Here is a 22,021-nt window from a genome sequence, read left to right as displayed (position 1 = left end):
TACGAAATAATAGCTAGGTTTCGGTGCGATGTGTGGGATGAGACATGCATTTTAAATCCTCATAGATATTTGTTTGCCTCGTTTGTACAGTAAACCGTTGGTTGACAGTGTTCATGTCTAATCACAATGCGGAGTACGAGAGACATGGCTCTTTTATGATATGACTCTGGAACGCATGTATTGTAGAGAAATGCATGTTACTATTGTTTAACGAGATCGCAATCAAACTTTTTCATGACTTGAATGAAAAAGAAGAAAATTTCACAAGGCGTTTAACGAACAGCTCAAAGTGACATGTGCCAGTATGTCAATAATTAATTGTAGATATGTTGTATAAGATGCACATTTTCGCCAAGCAACCATAACGACTATCAAATGCGCTTGCAGTTCATTTTACTACACAATGTGCTTATTCGAATAATCTCTTTGCACTCACGATTGTGGATATCGACTGGGACTGGGATATCGACTTTTTTGCTGAGCATTACGAAGAACAAAAGAAGCGTGAAAATGGACAATTACATGAAATGTGGTGCAGTTCCCCAGCTTCTCCGATTTTTTAATAGCACAGTTATTTAAAGCCCTTGACATCGATGGTTGATCGACATCTCCAAACATTTGCCGCGTCCCTCCGATAGACCGATGTCCAGCCCGGTAGAATTCATCAAATGCCATTGCGGAATGGTAGAGATCGATGGTACAGCAGGAAACAAAAAAAGGAAAAATAAATATAACGCAAAAGGGTATCCTTTCCGTGCTGTACCGGAGACACGTCCGTCCACGTGTCTGCTTTTGACACGAGAAGTGCAGAACGCATCGTACAATGTGTTGGCGCAAAGTCGCTGTAGTAGATCGGCCTTGTTCGGTGCTGCTAAAGATAGTACCCTCTATCGAACGAGAGATAAATGAAGACGGAAAGCGTGCGGCAGGACGGGAGGAAACTCAGAACGGAATAATGGTGGACAGGAGGAAGCAATTTTGCACTTTACCGTGTCGGAGCGAAATGCTTTATTAGGTACGAAAGCGGAACGGGTGATTATCCGTCTTTGGCACTGTTTCTCTTCCCCCGACTGTGTCTGATACAGTGCGGGAAGGGGTGACGATACCAACTGGAGCACACCCATTATCTTGGCCATTGGGTATCGATTTTCTTGACGCAAGCACACGGTTCTAGTGTTTGGTGTAGAGCGTGTGTCTCAGCCTACCGGTGATCAAATTCGCGCATACAATCTGGCTTTGCGTTGATCTGATTTATCGTACAATCAGCTTCCGACGCCGAGTAGGTTCCAGTTTTTTTTTCTTTCCCGGACTGGTTAGCTCGAACCGCTTGCAAGCGTGGCGAAAGTTTCTGCCGAGCGAATCACGCGGGTTCCATTTATTGTTTCCCCGTGCTGTAGCAGTGTGTCGTTGTTACTGGGCAACTTTTCGTAAGCAGGACACACACACACATACACAGAGAGACACAAACACACACGCTTACAATCGAGCGAGAGGGTTTATGTTATTTTTTTGTTATCTTAGTGAACAAGCACCGTTTTGCCGGGCGAAAGAGATGAACTTCGGCCAGCGTAATTGAATCGGGCAGCGTTGGGTGAGTGGTAGAAAGCACGGTGTGCTTGTTTTTCGAGGCTGCTATTTTTGGCAGCTCGTGTTGTTCTCCTGTGCAAAAGTTTTCCAGCGTCCTGTTACTACAAAACGTGCTTCGCTGTTGCAAACAACGAACAAGGGAAGAACAGAACCCAAACGTTTAGTTCGAAAGAAAGAGCCACCGTGGTGGTGGCTTTGCATTGCAATCTTGTTGCGAAACTCGAAAAAGTTGGTTTGAACAAGTTTTAAGAAGATGTTGGAATACATTATTTTTCCTTAGAATGTTACCATCCTGGCGTCATCGCCGCAGCCATTGCGTATTACAGGTGTTGAGCTATTTTCAAGATGGTATGAATAGGCCGGCATGAGCAATCGTAGGACAGCTTTTTCCGTTCAATAATTTATATCGTATACATATTTAAATCGCTGATGTATAATTATTCGCGCTGCTGATCTATAATTATGGGCATCGTTATATTCTTAAAAATTCTAAAAACATCAAATCTCGACGACCTACATTATCTCGAACACTCGCCTCACATCATTTGGGTTTTTGCATCAGGCCGCACTGTACGCTGTGTGGCCCCCGGCAAAGAATGTCCCAAAAATTATTGATTTTCCATCGAATCAACTTCACCTTCGACTCGATTAACGGTTCTGCTTACGATCGGGAAAGCCCCCCGTCGAACCTTCCATAACCATTAAACGCGCTTTATGGTAATCTATTAAGCCATCAGTTGTTACCCGGCTCATAACGTCTTACGTTTGACTGGTCCCGAAAAAGTCAAGCCATTTTTTATGCTGGCAGACTATACTCATCCCTGTGCACGGGTCGATCCCGGTGCCCGTTCCTTTGCACCCGGGATGCAGGAGCAGAAGAGATAGGTCAAAAATAGGGCACATTGTTTGGGGTTTGATGCGAGAGAGTTGCGGGAGAGTGAATAGGAAAACGCCGCAAAGAAAATCCATCCAAATGGATTTTGATTGCAAAGTCTTGTCCGCGTGAAGAGCTCGATGGAAATCGATACTTGAAACTGCGCTCGTACCAGTAGCGATACGCTTAGGCACTTATGGCTGGGTGAAGTGCTAGCTATTTTGTGAGTATGTGAGCGTGTGCGTGTGATGGTGCGGAGAAAACATTTTCCTTCCATCCCGCTTGGTAGAACGTCAATTTGAATGGTTTTGTGGTCGATTCTGTCTACCCTTTTGTGCATTTCGGTAGCATCTACCGTTCATCGCCTCAAGCGTTATGGCGTTAACGTCCTTATGCTTCCGTTACTCAAACCAAGATTTGAGATCTTAATATACCTACTGTGCAACGTTCTAACAAAACTAACTTTTATTTATGAATTATATAAATGAACCATTAAATACAAGTATGATGAAACATATTGGATTATAAATAGCTGCATAGTTTACAATTTTAGTTGTTCCATTCGATACTACGTATGAGTATAAAGTACAGTCTCTTAGTCTCGTTAGCAAATAAAATTTATTGAAATCGACAACAAGCCTGTTAATTGCAACGGTTTTTTTTAAATTTCGTAGCAAAGACTCCACTCGAAATTTAACTTGATTTTTTGTTTTGTTTTCATAAGAACTTGGCTAGTTTAACAAACTACACATTCTGTACGCTGTTGCACAATAAATCAAACATTGATGTTATTAGATAAAAAAAGGTCACACCTTCCTACCCTTCCCATGTTCTGTTCCCCCGCATATGATCCTGCGTGTGCCTGCGGTGTTGAAAACGCATAAATTATTGATACTTTTGACACCTGGAGTCTTTCGATCGTAGTTCCGATCTCGGGCGCTTCGCAACGGAAAGAGCCGAAAAACAAAATCCCAAACATACTAACTGGTACTGCCAGTGCTGACTGGCTTCACGTCCCTTACCCACCGTTGGGCTGGTTGAGTCAATTTACTGTCCAAACAGAAACATTCCTTTACTAGCTGTTACGGCAAGCAATCCTCGTCGCTCTCGTCCGTGAATGTTTGCCGTGGAGCCGCGGTGTCTAGGACGGACACGTGGGCCTTACGCTTGCTGTTGACTTTAACAGGCATTCATCGACCGGCAGGAGAGGCATTTGTCGAAAAAAAAACAACCGACACAACGGAAAAGCCCCTCCAGCCCCGAAGCTAGATGAGGGCACAATTGTCTAGAGTTATGAGTTACGGCCGACGTCTCATAAATAATAGAAGTTTCACGTTTTGCTTCATACTGTACGAAAGCTCTCATAAAAAAGGGAGACAGAGAGAAATAGAAAGCGAAAGAGAGAAAACGTCCATACCACACACTTAGTGATTTTACCTTTCCACCGTCCAAGACATGTAACCTTAATGGTTACAGTCTGTGTTGCCCCCCGTCGGACCGTCACGGTTTGTTTGAAGTCTAAAAATATGCTTCAATCCACGACCGAACCGAACGAGTCCACTTAGGGCCATCCCCATCGCCAGCCAGCGCCATCGATCGGTTTTGCAAACGCCTACTTCTGGCCGCTCCTTGTCCACTGTCACCTACCCTACGTTTGAATGGTAACCGTTTTTCAATTGTCTTGTCATGATTAGAAGGATAAATTATGATTTACTGAATTGAGCGGGAGGCTCAATCCCATTTTTACATAGTCCTCTCGTCCATAGGCACTGCAGTAGTGTGAGTGGACACTACAGTAAGGTGGATTATTTTTCTTTTTACATTGCTTCCTTATTAAGAGCTTCAGCAGCAACGAACAACCGTACGAGAAAGAGTAGTTGAACGTTTGATGCCCTAGCTCACATGCAAACTAGGATTGACACAAGAAGCGGTTTGCATATTTGCAAGCCCACTGCTTTCGTCTGGGTAATATAATCAATGCAAAGTTTTATAACCAGCTTTATCGCAGGTTGCATTTCCACACGCTGTTCGCACTAGTAATATTGGTTCTGTCTGTCTGTGGTGAAGTTTCCCAGTGTCGTGTGGAGAGTGCGTCATTCCGTTAAGGTTTCTGGTTAGCGTGTCACACTGATTGCCTGCCATGAGGTGGAAATTATACGACCTTTCAATATCATTGCAAACACCGGAACTGGCACGATAAGCCACTCTGGTTCGATGTATGTGTGTGAGTGTATGTGCACTGATGCAATGAGAGTGAGGCACTTGTGCAAGAACTGTGGACAGTGTTCTCTTTTATAAATGTATTAGTTTTCCATGATTGGATACTGTTTTCGTTTTATTACCAATTTTTTAAATGTCTTTTAAATGACGCATATAAATTGAATATTGCCTTTGAATATTGCATTTTGAAATATTTGATCTGAATTTCGTATGTGACAACGAAACTCAATCCCAAGAATATTCAGCAACTTGAATTTCCATTTTTGCTTTATATTACCAAAAAGCAAGCTTTTATTAGAACCCTAACTATAATGCCACGAAAGCCTACCAATAAACCTTGGAGCTCATGAGACAGTTGGAATAAATTTGTCCTGAAGAATATTTACCCTTTCTTCGAGCAAGAACCGATAAGATTACGGGCGGGACAAATTTGAAAGCTAAAATGTGTTCCGTTTGTGGAAGGTATTTTAAAGCCGCTTTTTCTGAGCGGTTAGACTTTGCTGTCTCTCCATGGTTAATGGGATAGAGATAAAGCCAAGTAGAATATGAGAAAGCAAACACACATTTGCCGAGTTAGAGAAAACTAGAGCGTGTGGGGTACAGTGTAATAAAATTCACTTTTAATAAAATTGAACAGGTTGCTGGTAGAAAGGTAATATCAAATAGTGAACAGCAGCAACAACACCAGAAGAGAAGGAAACCCGTTACCAAAAAAACACGGTGAAATTCCTTCTCCTTGAGCTTCCAAATTCACTACGAACGAATGCAGAGTATTGCCCCGTTCGCAGCAGCTCTTACGGGGGCGCTGACTTCCGGCTTCCGGTCGTATCCCAAAAGTGATGGGCGTCTATGTTTTTACACAATTCCAGGGGCAAGAATGGATTGGAGTGGCGAAGGAGAAAAGCCTTTGCATAAACCATCAGCTCTCATCATCTTTCCCGGGTGCGCCTACTACCCAAGCTGTCGCTACGCAAGGGCGGGACTGTCAGGACTTTCATCGTACCTGGTGGGGATGTTGAAAGCTTGGGACTCCACACTAACATATATGAACACACACAGCAGTAGCTACCCATGACTTTACGTGAATTGTGCCACGGAACGCTCCCTGTTTTTCCGCCTGTTCCTGTTTCAGCGGACGGAAAGATTTTGAAGTTTAAAATCTTCATGACCATGGAAGCGCTGTGGCAAAGGAAGGCGCTCTGGCGGAAGAATCATAAGCGATGCTGGAATAAATCCCACGCATAACAAGAGCGTGTGGAAGGTTCACTCATTTCCGCCATCGCCACCGTCTCCGTGCCTAACACACACTCACACACACCGCCCGTAAAGTGACGACTTTTGTCTGCCTTTTATGTTGGAAGTTTAGCATTCCGAACGTGCGCAGTGTCCTCGCGGTACATCTTTGCACGGTGGCAGCGTATGAACATTGAAACGACTGGCAAACAACCATTCGTACGGCTTGTTTCACCGTTCTATCTCTTTCGAACCTTCATCGCTCGTGTAAAGTTAATCGTGGGAAGCAAAGAAATGTCTTCCACATCGTCGTCTTGCTGTCCCTAGAACACAAAGCAGGGCAAACTTTGCTTGAGCGGCTCGAGCTGCTCAGCTTCCTAAAAAGCCGGTGAACCACTAATTGGATGACGTTAGCATGGGTGTGTATGTATGTGGGTGCGCGTTTGAGAAAATTACAGCAAAACGAACCCCTAACGAATTCGGTGCCTGCCACGGTGGTTCGAACCGTGGCCGAGGCCAAACACCGGTGCCAGTTTTGATGTGTGGTGTGTATGCGTATGTGTGGGGTTGGCGTGTTGTTGCGGTCGGTTGGCTAATTTACCGGACCGACCTAAAATGTGCTAAAGGATCAAAGGATTGCCGTGGGTTCGAGCTGGCCTAAGGTTTTGGGGCATCAACGAGTGGATGCTTTCAAGTCAATTACAGTTGATGCCGGGTGGCAAAAGCTTGTGCTTATTTCATAGCTGCCTTTCTAGTGTGGGTGATGCTTTGCGGCCCTGGCTCGCTTCCCTCGAGCAGTCGGCGCTACATAGCTACGCTTTCAAAACAAAAGAGGCATGAGTTTTGTAACTTTCAATCGTGTCAGCCCAAATCCGAAATTGCATGTTTTATCTTACTATCGAAATGATTTATTTCATTTACCGTACACCGGTGTTTTGACCCGTTGGAGAGCTCTAGTGAATTTTGACGTACGATTCGAGCTACTGTTTCAGCCATTGGTTCGCCCAGTCATGACGAAAATGAAATAAACAACGCTTGCCTCAAGTGTGCTTTTAAGGCAAGTAATGAGGTTGAGATTGTAGTTGCCCAGTGAACCTTAGCGAATAAAAGCATGAGGTACTGTTTGCAAAATTTCATCCACACCACAAATCACCAAATGTAATGGGTACCATTTCCGCAGCTGACTGTTACACCCCAAAATGGAAGGGGCTTTCAAGCGCCAAAATGAATCACATTTAGCATGATTTTTGCTACTGCGTGCCCGTTGCGTATTTTTTACCATTTTATCAGCTTACGAATGCTTTGACGTTTGGAAATAGTGGACAGGTGTACTGGAGGCAAATATTACGCTTCGCTCGTTCTATTACTTTTCACAGAATTAACCCCGCAAACACGCAAATTATCGCTCACGATGTCGCGACGAAACATGGAACGCGAGTGGGAGGAACGTGATCATGAGAGAAAACAAAACTACGTTATAAATTTCTCTATTTGATTCACATCACTCCCTCAGAAATCGGAATTTATTGTATGCGAATACATTCCGTCAACTGAATCGGCCGAAAAACCGAAGGATTGTACCAACAGGGTGCGATATTTTAGTGCCGGCAATGTATGCTAATTTAAGGCAGTCTTATTTTTTGCTTCATTACTCCCCCGCTAGCGTGCAGGTAAACAATTTCGAAACAAATCATTTATGGGCCCACGCTCCGGTGTGCATAAAGCCCACCATTATACCGGCGGGTATCCGCGAAACGCTCACCTCCGGCAAGCTGTGAAATTAAAATAGAACCAATGTTACCGTGTTGTTTTTCTGGCCATTGTGTCGATGCCTCGCCCCGGTTGGCGGTTGTATATGAAATTGTTGTTGTTTCCTTCATTATTCTCGCGGTGGGCAAAGTAGAACATTTACATTTAATCAACCACTTCGGAAACTGTACTGAACGCAAACAACGCCAGGTAGTTCGTGCCGGTACGCACGTTTGACCATTTTGCAAAACTTCGTCCACATAGCCCACACATTTTCCTGGTCCTGGTCCAAAACATTTGCCCCGGTTTCGATTGGATTGTTATGCTCGTGCAGTGTCTGTGGGCCTGTCTCCTGTAAGCGCTTCATGCAAGGGGGCGAGTTCGATTGAATGAACCACATACACTTATTATAATTAACTTTCAATTTTGGAAATGATATTCCCAGGAGAACAAGAGAGCAGAAGGGAGAGCAGGATAGAAATTCTATTCAAACATTCTTCTTTTTGACGTTGCCACTGGGAAAGGGACGTAAGCTGTTGCACACTGTTAGGAGGAAATTATTCAACACGAGGTTTTATAATTGGCACGTGTGCCAAATTCAAAGGCTTTCGGTTTGGTAGAAATAGAAAACATGGTGAATGTACCCTGCCAATCCTCATGTGTTGCGAATACGTATGTACGCGTCAGTAATAATGGTACGAAGTTTGCGGAGCTTTTGTGGTGTACTGAGGGTAAACGTTTCAATTGTGCCAACCACAAGAGATGCGTCGGGGAGCAACAGACTACTCGACTCGTAAATTTAATTAAAAGCTTTTAAACGGAACCAATATGGATGGGATGTTTTTGGCGAGCGAGGAATGCACCGTACGCTGTAAAGAGATGGAGTAAATTATCATCGATCGGGTTGGTGATTTCACATGAAGATTTTTACCTATAAAACCGAAGGTAGCATCTCTGTTTCATTGTTTATTATACTTTCAATGCTTACAATTATATTTAATGTATTTAATACTTTAATAAACATTAAAGAGTGAGGATTATTTTGCTCGCCAAAGTCATTTTGATACGCTACGCTTTGTGTTTGTTTTGGGTACGTTGTGGCTAATCAACTGGCACAAATCACAAACGATCTAATTATGCAGCAACGATATTCGATCCCAGCGTAAAGCTTAACGCGTGACTTAAAAGATCGAGAAAAAAAAGGTCGACGGTTCCGAATCATGCACAATTAAGCACCAAAAGCTGTGAGCTTAATGAGAATTCTATGTTAATTTTTCTCATTTTGTTCCAATTCGTTCAGGTAATTCCAGTTCGTTCAAACGTGGTGTTATTTGTCACTAAAATACTGAATGCTTGGTTGCTGCTGGCCCTGCTGACTAAAAGGTCGCTTAAATGAGAAGGAAAATGACCTATGAAGATTGATAAATGAGGATGAGTTTGGGTCGTATTTGTATGTTTGTTGTTGAGCCTTCGAAAACAATCAGCTTAAATATTGATGATGCTAATTCATCTTTCATCGTTGTTCCATTAAATGGTTCAGCAAAATGTTTGAATTTACTAAACCAATCCCCAAAAGATGCAGCAACAACTTAGTTATAGTACTAATTACTTTTTGATGTTTTGATGTCTCAGAAAAATAATTACAATTGAACAAAAGACAACCATGATTCAGTTAAATTACCAGAGTTTGTAAACTCATTGCAATTACATCTAATATAATGAACATGATTTTTGTTTAAAGTTGTTTGCACAAATGTTTGTACAAAAATAATAATTTATTCTGATATGACACTTCACTCTGGGTGTTGTCACATTTGATCTCTAAATTAGTGAACTATTCTCGATAATTTTCTTAACTATAAACACACGATGTAATTAGTGATTTAACTCAGCTGGAGAAGAGCTTCATTTCCTAAAATCTAAATGATTCCGTGATTTTCACGACAATTACTTTTTCAAATCATTAACATGATACCAAATGTGATAAATAGAGGGCGTGTCTTCAATAGTGTAAAGGAAGGTATTTTTTCCAAATACTTTGAAATGTGAAAATAAGCTGTTGGCACTGTGAAAATAGTAAAAGAAAAAACTTTGCTACAGCTAGCCAACTTACCTGGTGTGCACGTTCTGCTTCTGCTCGTCGTGCTTCGGCATCCCGAAGTTGCATACTGAGTGAGTCCAACATGGCGTCAGACACCCACAGTGCGTCGTTGGACATCGTCTGAAAGCAGGGACAGAGAAAACAAACGAAAATTATCGCACCGATGAGACTGTGCAAAGTAAAGACACGCGTCTACCGCCTTCCATTCCCCCCCTCCCTCCGTCCCTGACGCGTCTCTGCAAAGCTTACAAGTTTATTGCGTAAAGCAAAAAGCGCAGCCATCGTCTTTGCGCCTATTGCCGGCGAACAACGCTTTTGCGTGGACCATCCCCAAGAAATGTAAATTATTTCAAATGACTAACAATCTTCCACCCTAGCGGCGGCACCGGTTGCGGAAAACTGGTTGCGAAAGTTTCAACCCGAGACCGGGTGAGCCGAACGTCAAGCTGTCTGGCTCGATGGAATGGCGCAAATGGAGGCGCACGGTAGCTGATAAATGATTGTGACATGAAAATGGGAAATGGAAAAGCAGCACCAATGGCACCCTCAGGCTGGGCGAAGAATGTGCATGAACAAATCGTACGCGCACGGGAGATGAGGAAACTGGTCTAGCACGACTGCGAAATCCGTTACGCGCTCATAAGAGAACAGCTCGAACACACAATCCTCGAAACGGCGAAAGTGGATATTTGAGATACGCTCAAAAAAGGACAGCATGGCTTCTAATGACGCGTTGTACAGATTCCCGGCGCGTGATGTGATGACCCACGGGGGAAGAAAGCTACACTTGTATGCCATGCTCACCAGACGAACGCCATGCTCACCCACAAAGATGAAAGCCAACGAAGGGTGCCATTATTCTTGCCGCGTCGGGTGGGTATAACGCAGAAGCAATTGCGTGTCGCTGAGCGGTAGCATTTCGGGGTGGAAAATACGTTCTGTACAGCCTTTGCAGCTCCCGTACGCTCGTTTACCCCTTCGAAATCCGTCGGCCGTGTGGCGTGGCCTACTTTCGAATCAACGCTTCGGTACGACGTGACAAGCGGAGCTTTGTGTGGAAAATGTTAATTAGATACGGTCGGTTTGCGTCTAAGCAAAAGCGCGTGGGGCTGTGCTAAATGGAAAAGAGACAGGGTGCTTACTGCATGGTGGAGTAGTTGTTAAATTTTGTCCTGAAAGAGGTAGAGGCAGTGTCATACTGCGAGAGACAAATAAAGAATTCTAATGCTCCAAGTTTTTGTTTTATCAAAACGGCAAATACACAGAACACACACACACTACTCTTCCGGCGCCAAACTCGTAAAGCATAATGCTACTGCCGTGAATGGGCTTGGGTATTTTTTTCTGTTTTTGTCTTCCCACCCGGGGATGTGCCTTCCGTGCTAGCGAAAGCGTATATTTAACATCCTATCCTTCGCCCCCCAGCAGGATTAATATTCCTCCTGAGTCGTGAACGAGCGTGCATCGACCCAGGCATTACCAGCCGCGTTGAGCCACCCCGAGACAGGAGAGCTGGTTGTTGTTGTTATTGTTGTTCTGTCCCGTGCCACAAATTATCTACCATCGCAAGTAATCAAATTTCGATTGGTCTTTCTCTGCTTCCACCCACCGCACGCAAACGACCAGTGGCACAAGTCGCCTGAGTGTATTCAAATTAAGGGCGATGTTTTATTCATCGATATCCTCGATCGGTTGATTGCTCGCTTTCGCTACTGTACTGTGGTGCACGAATGAACGGGCACCATAAAGCAACCAATGTGGCGCTTAAGCTTGCCAAGCCCTTTTTGCCCGGCTTTGGATGTGTATATTTTTATATACATTATTTGGTGAGTGTCTTTTTGTTTTGCTTACCGTTGTACACTGCCCGTAATTGCAGCCAGGCACGGTTGCATGAAAGTTTGAATGATTTGCTCGTTGTTTAAAGTAGTGGCTTTGGTGGCTTTTTGTGTACTATCTATCGAAGAGGAAAATAGCAGGTTCTGCTACAATGCGCTTCTAGGAGCCCTTTTCTGTAGTGCAGCGTTTGCACGTGATTGGTAGATCGCAATGGCTGGTGTTTGTAATCGTGAAGGTGATCGGACGTACGTTAAATATTCAACGGGACATAATTTGCTGCTCTCTCAATTCTGTCACATTGATCTGCTGACGCTAAGGTGTTTTACAATCAGGGATTGGTGCACTTCAACGCTGGCATTACAGGGTTTCTCAAGCCAGCTCAACATCGTAACACTATTTTTCGAATAGGTTGAACGATTGTCAACATCGTACATACAATTCGAATCCGTAAACTCTTTTCAATTTGGTAACACTAGGTTTTGGACCTGTAAAATCCCTACTCGAATCTGGAAAATGTATGTTGGCTGTCTTGTCACCCATTATACATTTGCCAGATTCGAGTTGGGATTTTACGCGCTCAAAACCTAGTGTTACCAAATCGAAAAGAGTTTACAGATCCGAATTGTATCGAATTGTACGATGTTGACAATCGTTTAACGTGTTCGAAAAATAGTGTTAAGATGTTGAGCTGGCTTGAGAAACCCTGTATTACAGAATTACACAGAACTTTCAATTTGCAAAGTTGTTGGCCACGTTGTGAACTTGGAAACGGTTAGCTCATTTATTTTTGAATTGTTTGTACTCGAATGCATATATTTTGTCAAGAAAAGGTTGAATCTATTTTAAATAATGATTACTAATACATCAAAAGTTATGTAACGCTTTCTATAAATGATTAAAACTTTGTCTACTCCATTGTTAGAAATATGACGAATTCATAAATGTCTATTGGGAGTGGGAATCACACTCGTTATCTCCTAAATACATCACACGAAAATGTAAAAACGTCCTCGTAATTTATTTTTATGGGAACAAAAACCCCACGACCAAATATAATTAGTTCTTTTATAAATGCAATCAAAAGAACCTTCCATTTCATTGATTTGAATTAATAAGCAATATATCCAACTAGTTGATTCATCTTTTCCCTAAATATAATCTTGAATGAGGTTTTTTTTTTGTGTAAAATGTAAAACATACTTTTTTATGTTTTAATACATCAACGCTAGCACCCAGCAACTAGATCCCAGTACACATCAAACGCATCATCTGTCAGAGATCATCGGGAGGAGATAGTCTTAATTGATTGCCTTTTTAGTACCTCCTCGATCACCTCCCTTGCCGCCGGCAACCTTGGGGTCAGCCAGACCCCACAGCATTTACCCGTTGACCTTTCCGCGGCACTCGAAAGTGCAACCGTGGCTGGTGATTTGAAATTAAGGATAATAATTGCATTCAATTACTGCTGCTTCGCTCCATCAGTCTCTCCCAACCCCTCCCGTCGCTTTCTGTCATTGAACCTCTCAGTGGCCACCGTGCTCTTTAGCCCGAATCCGGTTCGTATCCTTTCATCCCCCGGAACTGCGCCGGTTGCTATCATCAACGACGACTTCCGACCGGGCGAGACTGGGGTGCTCGCCATCGGAGCGAAATTGAATTAGGTTATAAATTATTACTCATTAACCTAGAAACTAGAACGCAAACGCGCCTCGTGCGCCTTCCGGGAAACCGGGGCTGGCAGGAGCCCATTTCCCAACCTGTTCCGATCGTCGTCGCTAGCAGAAGTGACAAGTTAAGTCCGACATTTTTGTTTTGTTTTGTTTGGTTTTTGCACTACCGTAGACCGAACTCCGTTTTGGAAGCTTTGAGCTTCTGGTTTGGAAGGATTGAAGTTTCGATGCACGAAACCGTTTGCTGGCGGCAACCCATTACTTGCGCTTCCACTTGCGTTTCTACGTGTCTGTGCTGTTGTCTGCCAATGATGAAATGATAAATGAGATACGCCGTCGGAGGAAGATTGATTAGGGAATTGTCGTCGTGCGGTGCATCGTGTTTGGGAGGCAAAATCGAACTCTTACTCATCGGTTAATAGCTTTCAAGTATTTTGCTTTTTTTGTACGATGCTGCTTCTTTCAGTAAATCTGAAAAAAAAAAATTGTGACGACCGGGAGATAGCAGAAAGTTTCAGTTTAACCGTTGCACTGATTTTACGTTCAAAGGCACAAGTTATGCAAATTTCTGCCGTGTTTTAGACGAATCGTTTTAGATTTCTGCCCACAATATCGATCGCCATTATTCTGTTTTATATTTACAGCTCATCACACACCACGGCCCCCCACACAAAAATCAAGCCACGCAGAGGCCTCTTGGAGCCCGGGAAAATAATTGATTCATGTTGTGTGAGTGTGTGTGTGTGTGTGTGTGTGTGTGTGTGTCCCTGCCAGCCAGCCTTCTCCATCTCTATTAACCTGGGCGCCGTTTCGAGCGCTTCGTTCACCTTCAAAATGGGGATTCGTTCATACGGCTGCCGCCAACTTCCGCCTACATCATCACAAATTTATAGACAATTGAGCAAATGGATTTTCCACAGGCTTCATGGGTTCCACAGGTACACGTGGCAGCGGGGACAGGGAGTCTGGAGCTCACATTTGAACTGCCTCAATGCCAGCGTCATATAAACCGTACAACCGTACCGCCCATCACCATTCGAGGCATACCTCGAGAGTCCAGCGAAAAACAGCATGTTTTTCATCGACTTCCGATGCTTACCGACTTCCGGTGGTGAAACGAGCCGAACATATGGATCCACGCAAAGCACACATATGCCCTCACCCACACGTTCACTCGGGCAACACTCTGCACTCGTATGTGAGACCTGTATCGACTTTTTTGCTGTCGCCTTCTTTGAGCTTTTCTTTCTTTCTCACTCTCTATCTCTCTCTCTCTATCTTTCTCTCGCTCTCTTTCTCTCTCACCTCTTTCACACTGTGTCTCGTCTACAAACCACCGTTCGCGAACAAACAGGTAGAAAAGTAAACATTGTTCAAAGTGCAATACTGACGCCCACCCCATGTTGAGCGAAAGAGGTCGTGGGCGGGTGGTGAGGGTGGGTATCCTTTTCCGGTCCATGCCCGGCGGCCATCAACATCGAAGCTGCCCTGCTGATGGGTGATGTTGTTTTTGTTATTTGGCTGCCATTTTTATTCTGAAAAATAAACCATACCCACCCGGCCCGGTCACCCGGCGACCTTTTGGTCTCGCTTGCACGAAAAGTAGACAAAGTCTGAGCCGGTTTGTGAGTTCGTGAACGTGTGTATGTTTTTATTTTTATTTTTCACTGTTCTCCATGTAGCATACGGGTGACATTTTCCGGGAACAGCAGCTTCAACCAAACATAACACAGGAGAAACATTCCCGGCACATGGTTGATTGCTTTTTTTGTTGTGGTTGTGTCTCGGTCTGGAATAAAGTGTATATGTGGGTGCTTGAAATTGAACCGCTAAGGGCAGTTTTGAAGTTTTCGGTATGTTTTCTTAGGTTCAAGTTTTTTTATGTTTTACAATTGTGCATATTATGCTATGGCAATGTCTCCACCAGTTGTTTAATTGTGTTTTTGGTAATTGATTTAAGCAGTGCAAGACGCAACAATTTCCAATGAAACTCTACTGGTCGATAGTTTGAATCCTTCCAACACGGGCGTGTAACTTCACAGATACATTAATAAACATTATCGACCATTTACTATGACTCGCGTGAGCAAATTGTTCTGCACGGCTCGTAATTTAGGCGCTGGGCACGTTCCGGTGCTGCGCACGGCACTGGTCGAACGATTTTTCCCCCCACCGTTGTCGATAAGCTGGCACAGGCGACCGAACACGACCCAATTTCCGACGGCAATTCATTCTCAACCTCTCAACCACGAGCTCGTGCGTGCGTACAGTTGGTTCACGGGGCTTCGCGAGCTGATGGGTTTTGTTTTTTTCTTTTCGACCAACAGCCCGGAGGAAGCGGCAAGGGTCAATCGCCAGAAAGGTAGGTTGCAAGCATGGTTGGAATAATAAATCGAAGCTCCAGCACATCGCTTCGGGGGGAAAAACGCTTCCGCTGCAGGCACGATCGAAGAAGGGGACAGTGCGTTCCAACATTGCTGTACAGTGGTGACAGAAGAGAATGATAGTAGTTATCTTGCGAGAGATCCGAATGCACATTGCTCAGCTGGTTGTCTTGTACGAACGAAAAAAGGAGCACAAGCAATGGAACAGCCACAAAAAGAAACCATAAAACATCACCAACACTTTCGTAGGCACGCAACGCAATCCAAGTGGCACGCGTTCGTAACGAAAGCACATTACGTGCGATGAATTCTTGCAGGAGTTCGGTGCGGTCTTGGCAGGCGAACGAATCTTACGGCCGCAATCGAAACCGATTTCGAATGCCCAGGCCCGCACGCTTTTCAATAACGGTTGAGTTTGGGTAGCGTTACATGCGGTGGGAAGGCTGGAAGGATGGCCGCAGGTGTAGTAATGACTAAATTTTGCTTTAATTTTAAACACGAGCCGATGCTCGAAGTACGTAAAAATGAGAATGCTTATCGAAACACACACTTTCAATATTAATAATGTTAATGTAACGTAACGATCTGCAGGTGCATGTTCTAAGCATTTCAAACTATGACCGTTTCAAAGTAAATTTAAAAACTAACAAATTGGTCGAGATCGCAGCCACGACAAAACAGTAACAAAAACCTCTCGAATTCATTACTTTGATTGGACTTAAATGTCATAAATTAAGAAAAAAGATTATTTCTTCAAAGACAGACTTTTTTATCGGTCAAAAATTGCAAACTCTGATATTTGCAACTAAAGCCCTGCTCCCTCTAAAGACAAGAAGGTTCGGCAAAGCAAACATCACTCATGATTCCCTTTGTCAAAGGTCACCGATTTGGAAATGCGCTATCGTATTGTTTACCTGTAGAACCGTGAACTTTGAACTTTGTGAAGCGTTAAAAAAAAGTTCGTAAAAGCAAATAAAAACTTTCGCCTACAATCATGCAAGCAGAACTGTGGCATACAGTTTACATCCGTTACGTCCCACAATCAGCATAACATCGTGGGTAGCAGTGCAAGCAATAGTGGATAAAATCCAAATATCAGCATCAAACCACCGGACACACACGTTATGGCCGTAGTGATGTAGCGAGTGTTTTGGACATCTGGTTGAAGTTAAATCATTTTTCTTGAAAGAGTCCTTGGGCAGAGAGCTGACGATTAACCAAAACAGTCCAATGGGACCGTATCGTGATTGTTCCAATAAGATTGAATTAGTTAGTTGCTTACCAAAATGGCAAGCATTAGATAACTTCGCGAGAAAATGAGAAGTAAAAACATTCGATTGGTGTTTCTGGACTACATACATGCGATAAGTCAAATGCAAATGATTCATAAAATATTCTAAAAACCTACGATTTCTTTTCTTCCACTTTACAGTTACCTCATACATCACATTCATATACAAAAAAATCACACATTGCAATAAGCCCCAAAATGACGGCGGGCTGAACCATCACTCATACTACGCGCTAACGATGCATGTTGAATGAAGGCACTAAATCGATACTGACATTAAGTATGATGCCTCTTGTCCAAACACACACCCATAATGTATCAACGTATAGGGTAGCCAGCTGCAACGTGCAGCGTGTGCAACCGGCAAGCAACAATATTGAATTTTACTCGATTTTTTCACCCTGCTTCGACCTCGTTTCGAAAGCAAGGGGTTTCCCGTTATCTCCCGAGCGCCAACATTGAAATGGTCGGAAGGGAAACGCTAGCATATGTTGCATGAACACTCTTATACATATTCACACACGCCCACACACACCCACACACATACACGTTTCACTGTACAACCAATCAAGGCCAGCTTTATTTCGTACACATTTCCCAGTGCAATGCGGCTTGATTTGAATCACCACCACCATCAACCCATCCTCGATGGAGCCATTTCGGCCGGTACGGTATTTTATTTTGTTGCATTTAGGGAATGAGGGCTGTGGAGCTACAATCCATTCGCTACACTCAATTAGAGTGATTGAGTGAATGATGGTCGATCCTTCGGTCGATGTGTTGGATTGGTGTTAGAATTGTTCATCGAAAAGCGCAACCATCTTCGAGTTACGTGTCGTTTTTATCGTGTTCTTGTGTACCGAACACTTCAGTGCGAATATTGGTGGGAGCGCACCATATGCGGTGAAGGGTTCTGTACTTATAGTTTTATATTGTGCTATCGTTATGACGCATGTATTTGTTTTAATGTGCGGCAATTGAGGATGTGGAAACGCAAAGCACAATACAAGAATCAATAAAGAATTGGAATGTTTAACGACCACCGTTGGGTTGTTGCAATCCGGTAGGAGAAAAAAACAACCCTTGTTTTCTAACAGCTTTTTCCTTGCCAAAACTCTCCACCAACATACAACTTTGTTTGTGCTTTCCATCTTTCCGTGAGGATAACAATCGCCAACATGTAATTTATTATTATTTTTACGACATTGTCCATCGACTTGCCCGTCGAGTGGTAGTCGTAATTTTCCATATTGCTTTACGAGTAGGCTAGGGCTAAGCATTTAGTAGATGTTCCATCGAAAATATTATCAACAGCAAACACCAGCGGTATTTGTTATTCTTCTCAAAGCACATTCTTATTCCTCTACTTTGTCCTACCGTTTACGATCTACGTGATCACGCCGACCTGATTGAAGCTTATCAGATCTATTTTATCACATAACTGGCAAAAAAAAGATATACGTGAAGGTGGATGGGTAGGAATCGATTCACTTCCAACTTTGTTGAAGCCGACCGGTCTATCGATTACATTAGTCCTATGCTATGGTTGTATTGATTGCAAAACAACAACAACAAAAACACAACCGCCAACAGAAACAGATACAATTTAACAAATATTTGTTCTCATCACAAACCTTTGCGATCGTAAACAGTGTTTTCCATTCGACTCTCTCAACGGCAATTCAAACCCCAAACGGCCAGCGCACGCCACGGTATCGCTACAAACTTGCACAGCGGTGGTGGCCTATTATACGGATGTGTGTAGCGATTGTTATGCGATCGAAAATGAGCAAATAAAAGTGTTCCTGGTCCGTTCAGTCACAGCCCACCCACTCCCCGCAATCCACCGGGAGCTATCGGGTCACTGTACACCCTCCCAACCCGACAGAACGGTTGTCGTAAAGTTGAACAATTTCCTCCGTCCCTGATAGGACTCGGTAGGGTTGTGGGAACGGGAGAGGAGTACCAGATGGCGTGCTAGAAAAGTGTAATGGGCATAGATGAGTGCAGTCGTTTCCGGAGCATGGGAAGACTTCCGGAGTTGTTTTATGAATTGTTTTATTGATGCACTACAGACCGTAGCCCTGAACTGGTTAATAGCTTGGCAGGACTTATGCAAGTGCGAGAATGGCGTGTGCCTGCAGCAGCCTGGATTGAAATAATACCATGTAATGTCTGGAAAAGACTCTCTTGATATCTTTAAGTGTCCTAAGTAATTGTTGGGACATTGAAAGGTTTAAAGCTTTTGATAAATGGTCGATTAATTTATCTTATTGGATTTTATTTTATTTATCTTATCAATTTATTATTTTACTTAATAATTAATTCTTTGCTACTTATTGTGAACAGTCAGATAAGTGAGCAAGTATTCGTTTCAATTGATCCAGCCTTCACAATAACCCATTTGCGTACAAACGCATTAATAGTTTCAGTTGTCGATTGCGCAATAAGATAATTGTAAAAAGTTTTGTTCCGTGCCGTACCAAGTAACAAAAACGCATGAATAAATAAAAAATGAGCATTATTCAAAGGCCGTGCCTTGATTCGGACAAACGGTGATTCCATTTTCCTTCCTCAAATTACTGCAATTAGAAAGACAGCTTAAACGGAACAGCTATTACCGGGTCTGTCACAACGCTTGCAGCACTCCAAACCACGGGCAAAGGGGTTTCGTGCACTTAAGCTCTTCCGTTATCGATCGATTGATACCGGTGTTCGATAGTGCAAAACCTATGTTACAGGCTGGCACTATAACATACTGCATACTTACAGCGCTGCTTATGGTATAAACTGTCAGCGCTACCCACAACGTTCAACACCCCAAGGGAGAAGTGGAAGGCATGAGGCGTTGAGCAAGATATCTGCAACGGCTGTAGTTGTCGACGGCATCGCGTGTAGCACATCCGATTAAAGGATTTTGGCCACCACCAGGATTGGCTTCGATGGTTCGTGACAACGTTCTGTGATTTCGTGATTGTTCGAAAGCGATTGATTTGTGGGGATAAAAGCATAACACGCTATTACTAGCATTGCCTCCCTGACATACACTTCCAATTGCGGAAACTTTAATTACCAATACCACCACCACCACCACAGAGTGTATATTTGTCATTAATCCCGCACTTCAGGCATGGTAAAGCGTGATGTTAGCCTCGCTACTTAGAAAGCAAATGGGAAGCGTCGGCATCCCACGGTGAGTAAAGTGTTTTGATTTGAAATATTGCCGCACTTGCAAGTGTGCAGTTGTTGAATACAACCTTTCCTTCGGCTGTAATCCATCGAAACCTCTCAAATGAAGGATGTAAACGTTGAGCTGATATTTATTGTCCACCCTTCAAATCAAGCCGCTTTTGGATTAAAGGATAAGCGATGGATTTGACGGAGACTCACAGACGACTCGGCAAGGAGTGAACCATTACAAACAGCAAGGTATGGGTGGTTTAACTTTCTACTGTTTTAGTTAAGCTTTTCTCAAAACTGAGTGAGTAGGTATTAACACAAAAATGATTTCAGGAAAAATGTTGTACACTCGATTAAAACATTGTTAGAAATATAAAACACTAAACAAATTAACCTTATATAGAGAACTTACATCAAGTTATGTATTCTAGAACTGTTCAATATTTTTTATTCTCTTTTACTAAAACTATAAAATATCGAAACTTTGTTGTTATTCGAACCCTCATGGAAGTTTCTTCTGTCACCAGTCTGATTCGAGCAATCCGTAGAAAATAAAAACGTTCCACGCTACAAACACAACCGTTTCCGATTTTCCTTGTATCTGCTTCCTTTTCTCTCCCCCTAAAGAATCGACTTTCTCTCTGCCTTGCCCCTACACTCTTCTTAAATGATAGCCAGTGTTTATTGAATAGTTTATGTGTTTCATAATTTTCATTATTGTAATAGGTGATGGGTGGAAAAGGACATCCGCGCAATAAAAGGAACAAAAGCCTTCTGGACAAATGGATTTGGCACACGGCCACACACTCGCACCGACGCCCCGAAGGGAGGAGTGTTTGGTGGTGATGATTTTACCATTGCTGTCAAAACCATTAAAAGCGCCATAATGTTGGTGGATAAAATCATCTTTCCGTGGTGGTCCGTGGTACGGTAACACGCCGCAACATGGCGTAAGATTTGCTTCACAGCTTCGAACAAGCAGGAGAAGAAGAATAACCGAACCCCCGGAAAGAAAGCATCCTATTGCTCCCCCGAGAGACGCGGCCGGAAAATGTTCCGTCTATTTTAGGGTCAGCTGAAGCGTTTGCACTTGCCTCGGTCGCCTGGTCAGCATACAGAACAGCCTATTGTGTTGTCGGGGGCTGCGATGGAGTGTGGGGTATTGAGCTTTTCTCTCGAGCCGTCTTCAGAGCCCATGTGTAGCGTACGTCTTCCAAGAACATTTTCCGCATTTTGGATTATTTTAGTCCTCCGGTCCTCCGGCTGTGGCTTGCAATAATGGGACGCCGCAAAAGAACCCCAAAAAAACCTGCAGCCACAAAATTGTACAGACAGTTCTTGCAAACCTGACGGCATTCGGTCGCTCGTTCGTGAATATCATTTCAAACTCATGCCCTTGCCCTCTTTCGGCCTCCGGAGAAAGGTACCATCAAGCTCTGGCACATGGTGGAATGTGCTGGGGCGCGACCAAAACGAAACACATTTGCCTTTGAGCGAGTACAAAGAATGGAGAGCGCAGGGGAGAGTGGAGAGGGGAGAACTGTTCCAGCCACCAGGAGACACAAGGACCGTACCGAACCGCATCAGACATTTTGCTCACGTTTGGTAATATATCAGAAATTTATCATCTCCATACCACCACACTGCTGCGCTCCAAAGCAAATCCTTGGGCAGGTCGAAGAAGCGCCGGCGGGTAGGCGGCCGAAATGGCCGACGCATAGCGGCCAAAGTTTTTACCCATGTTTTGTGCTCGTTCCAGATCAAAGCTAGCGCTTGGCGGGAGTCGAAGGCTTGAAACAAAAGGAAGTAGATACATAAGGAAAGGTGCAGATTGCTTCGACGCAAGAACACTGTAGAGGGAAACGTACGTATGACTATGGAAAAGCGTAACGGGCT

General features: G+C 43.6%; 1 protein-coding gene across 14 annotated transcripts in view; it reads right to left on the bottom strand.

Annotated features, from left to right (window-relative positions):
- Positions 1 to 22,021, bottom strand: part of LOC120898584 (RIMS-binding protein 2) — a 90,030-nt gene that overhangs the window by 52,650 nt on the left and 15,359 nt on the right. For all 14 annotated transcript variants that reach the window (XM_040304643.1, XM_040304642.1, XM_040304638.1 and 11 more), the window contains one exon: positions 9,777 to 9,884. In XM_040304643.1, coding sequence (XP_040160577.1) covers positions 9,777 to 9,881 — 105 coding nt within the window. In that variant the 5' untranslated portion in view covers positions 9,882 to 9,884. The remainder of the gene's footprint in view (positions 1 to 9,776; positions 9,885 to 22,021) is intronic.

The sequence above is a fragment of the Anopheles arabiensis genome, chromosome 2 (assembly GCF_016920715.1).
Source record: "Anopheles arabiensis isolate DONGOLA chromosome 2, AaraD3, whole genome shotgun sequence".
Taxonomy (NCBI): Eukaryota; Metazoa; Arthropoda; class Insecta; order Diptera; family Culicidae; genus Anopheles; species Anopheles arabiensis.
This window is presented reverse-complemented; position numbering and strand designations above follow the sequence as displayed.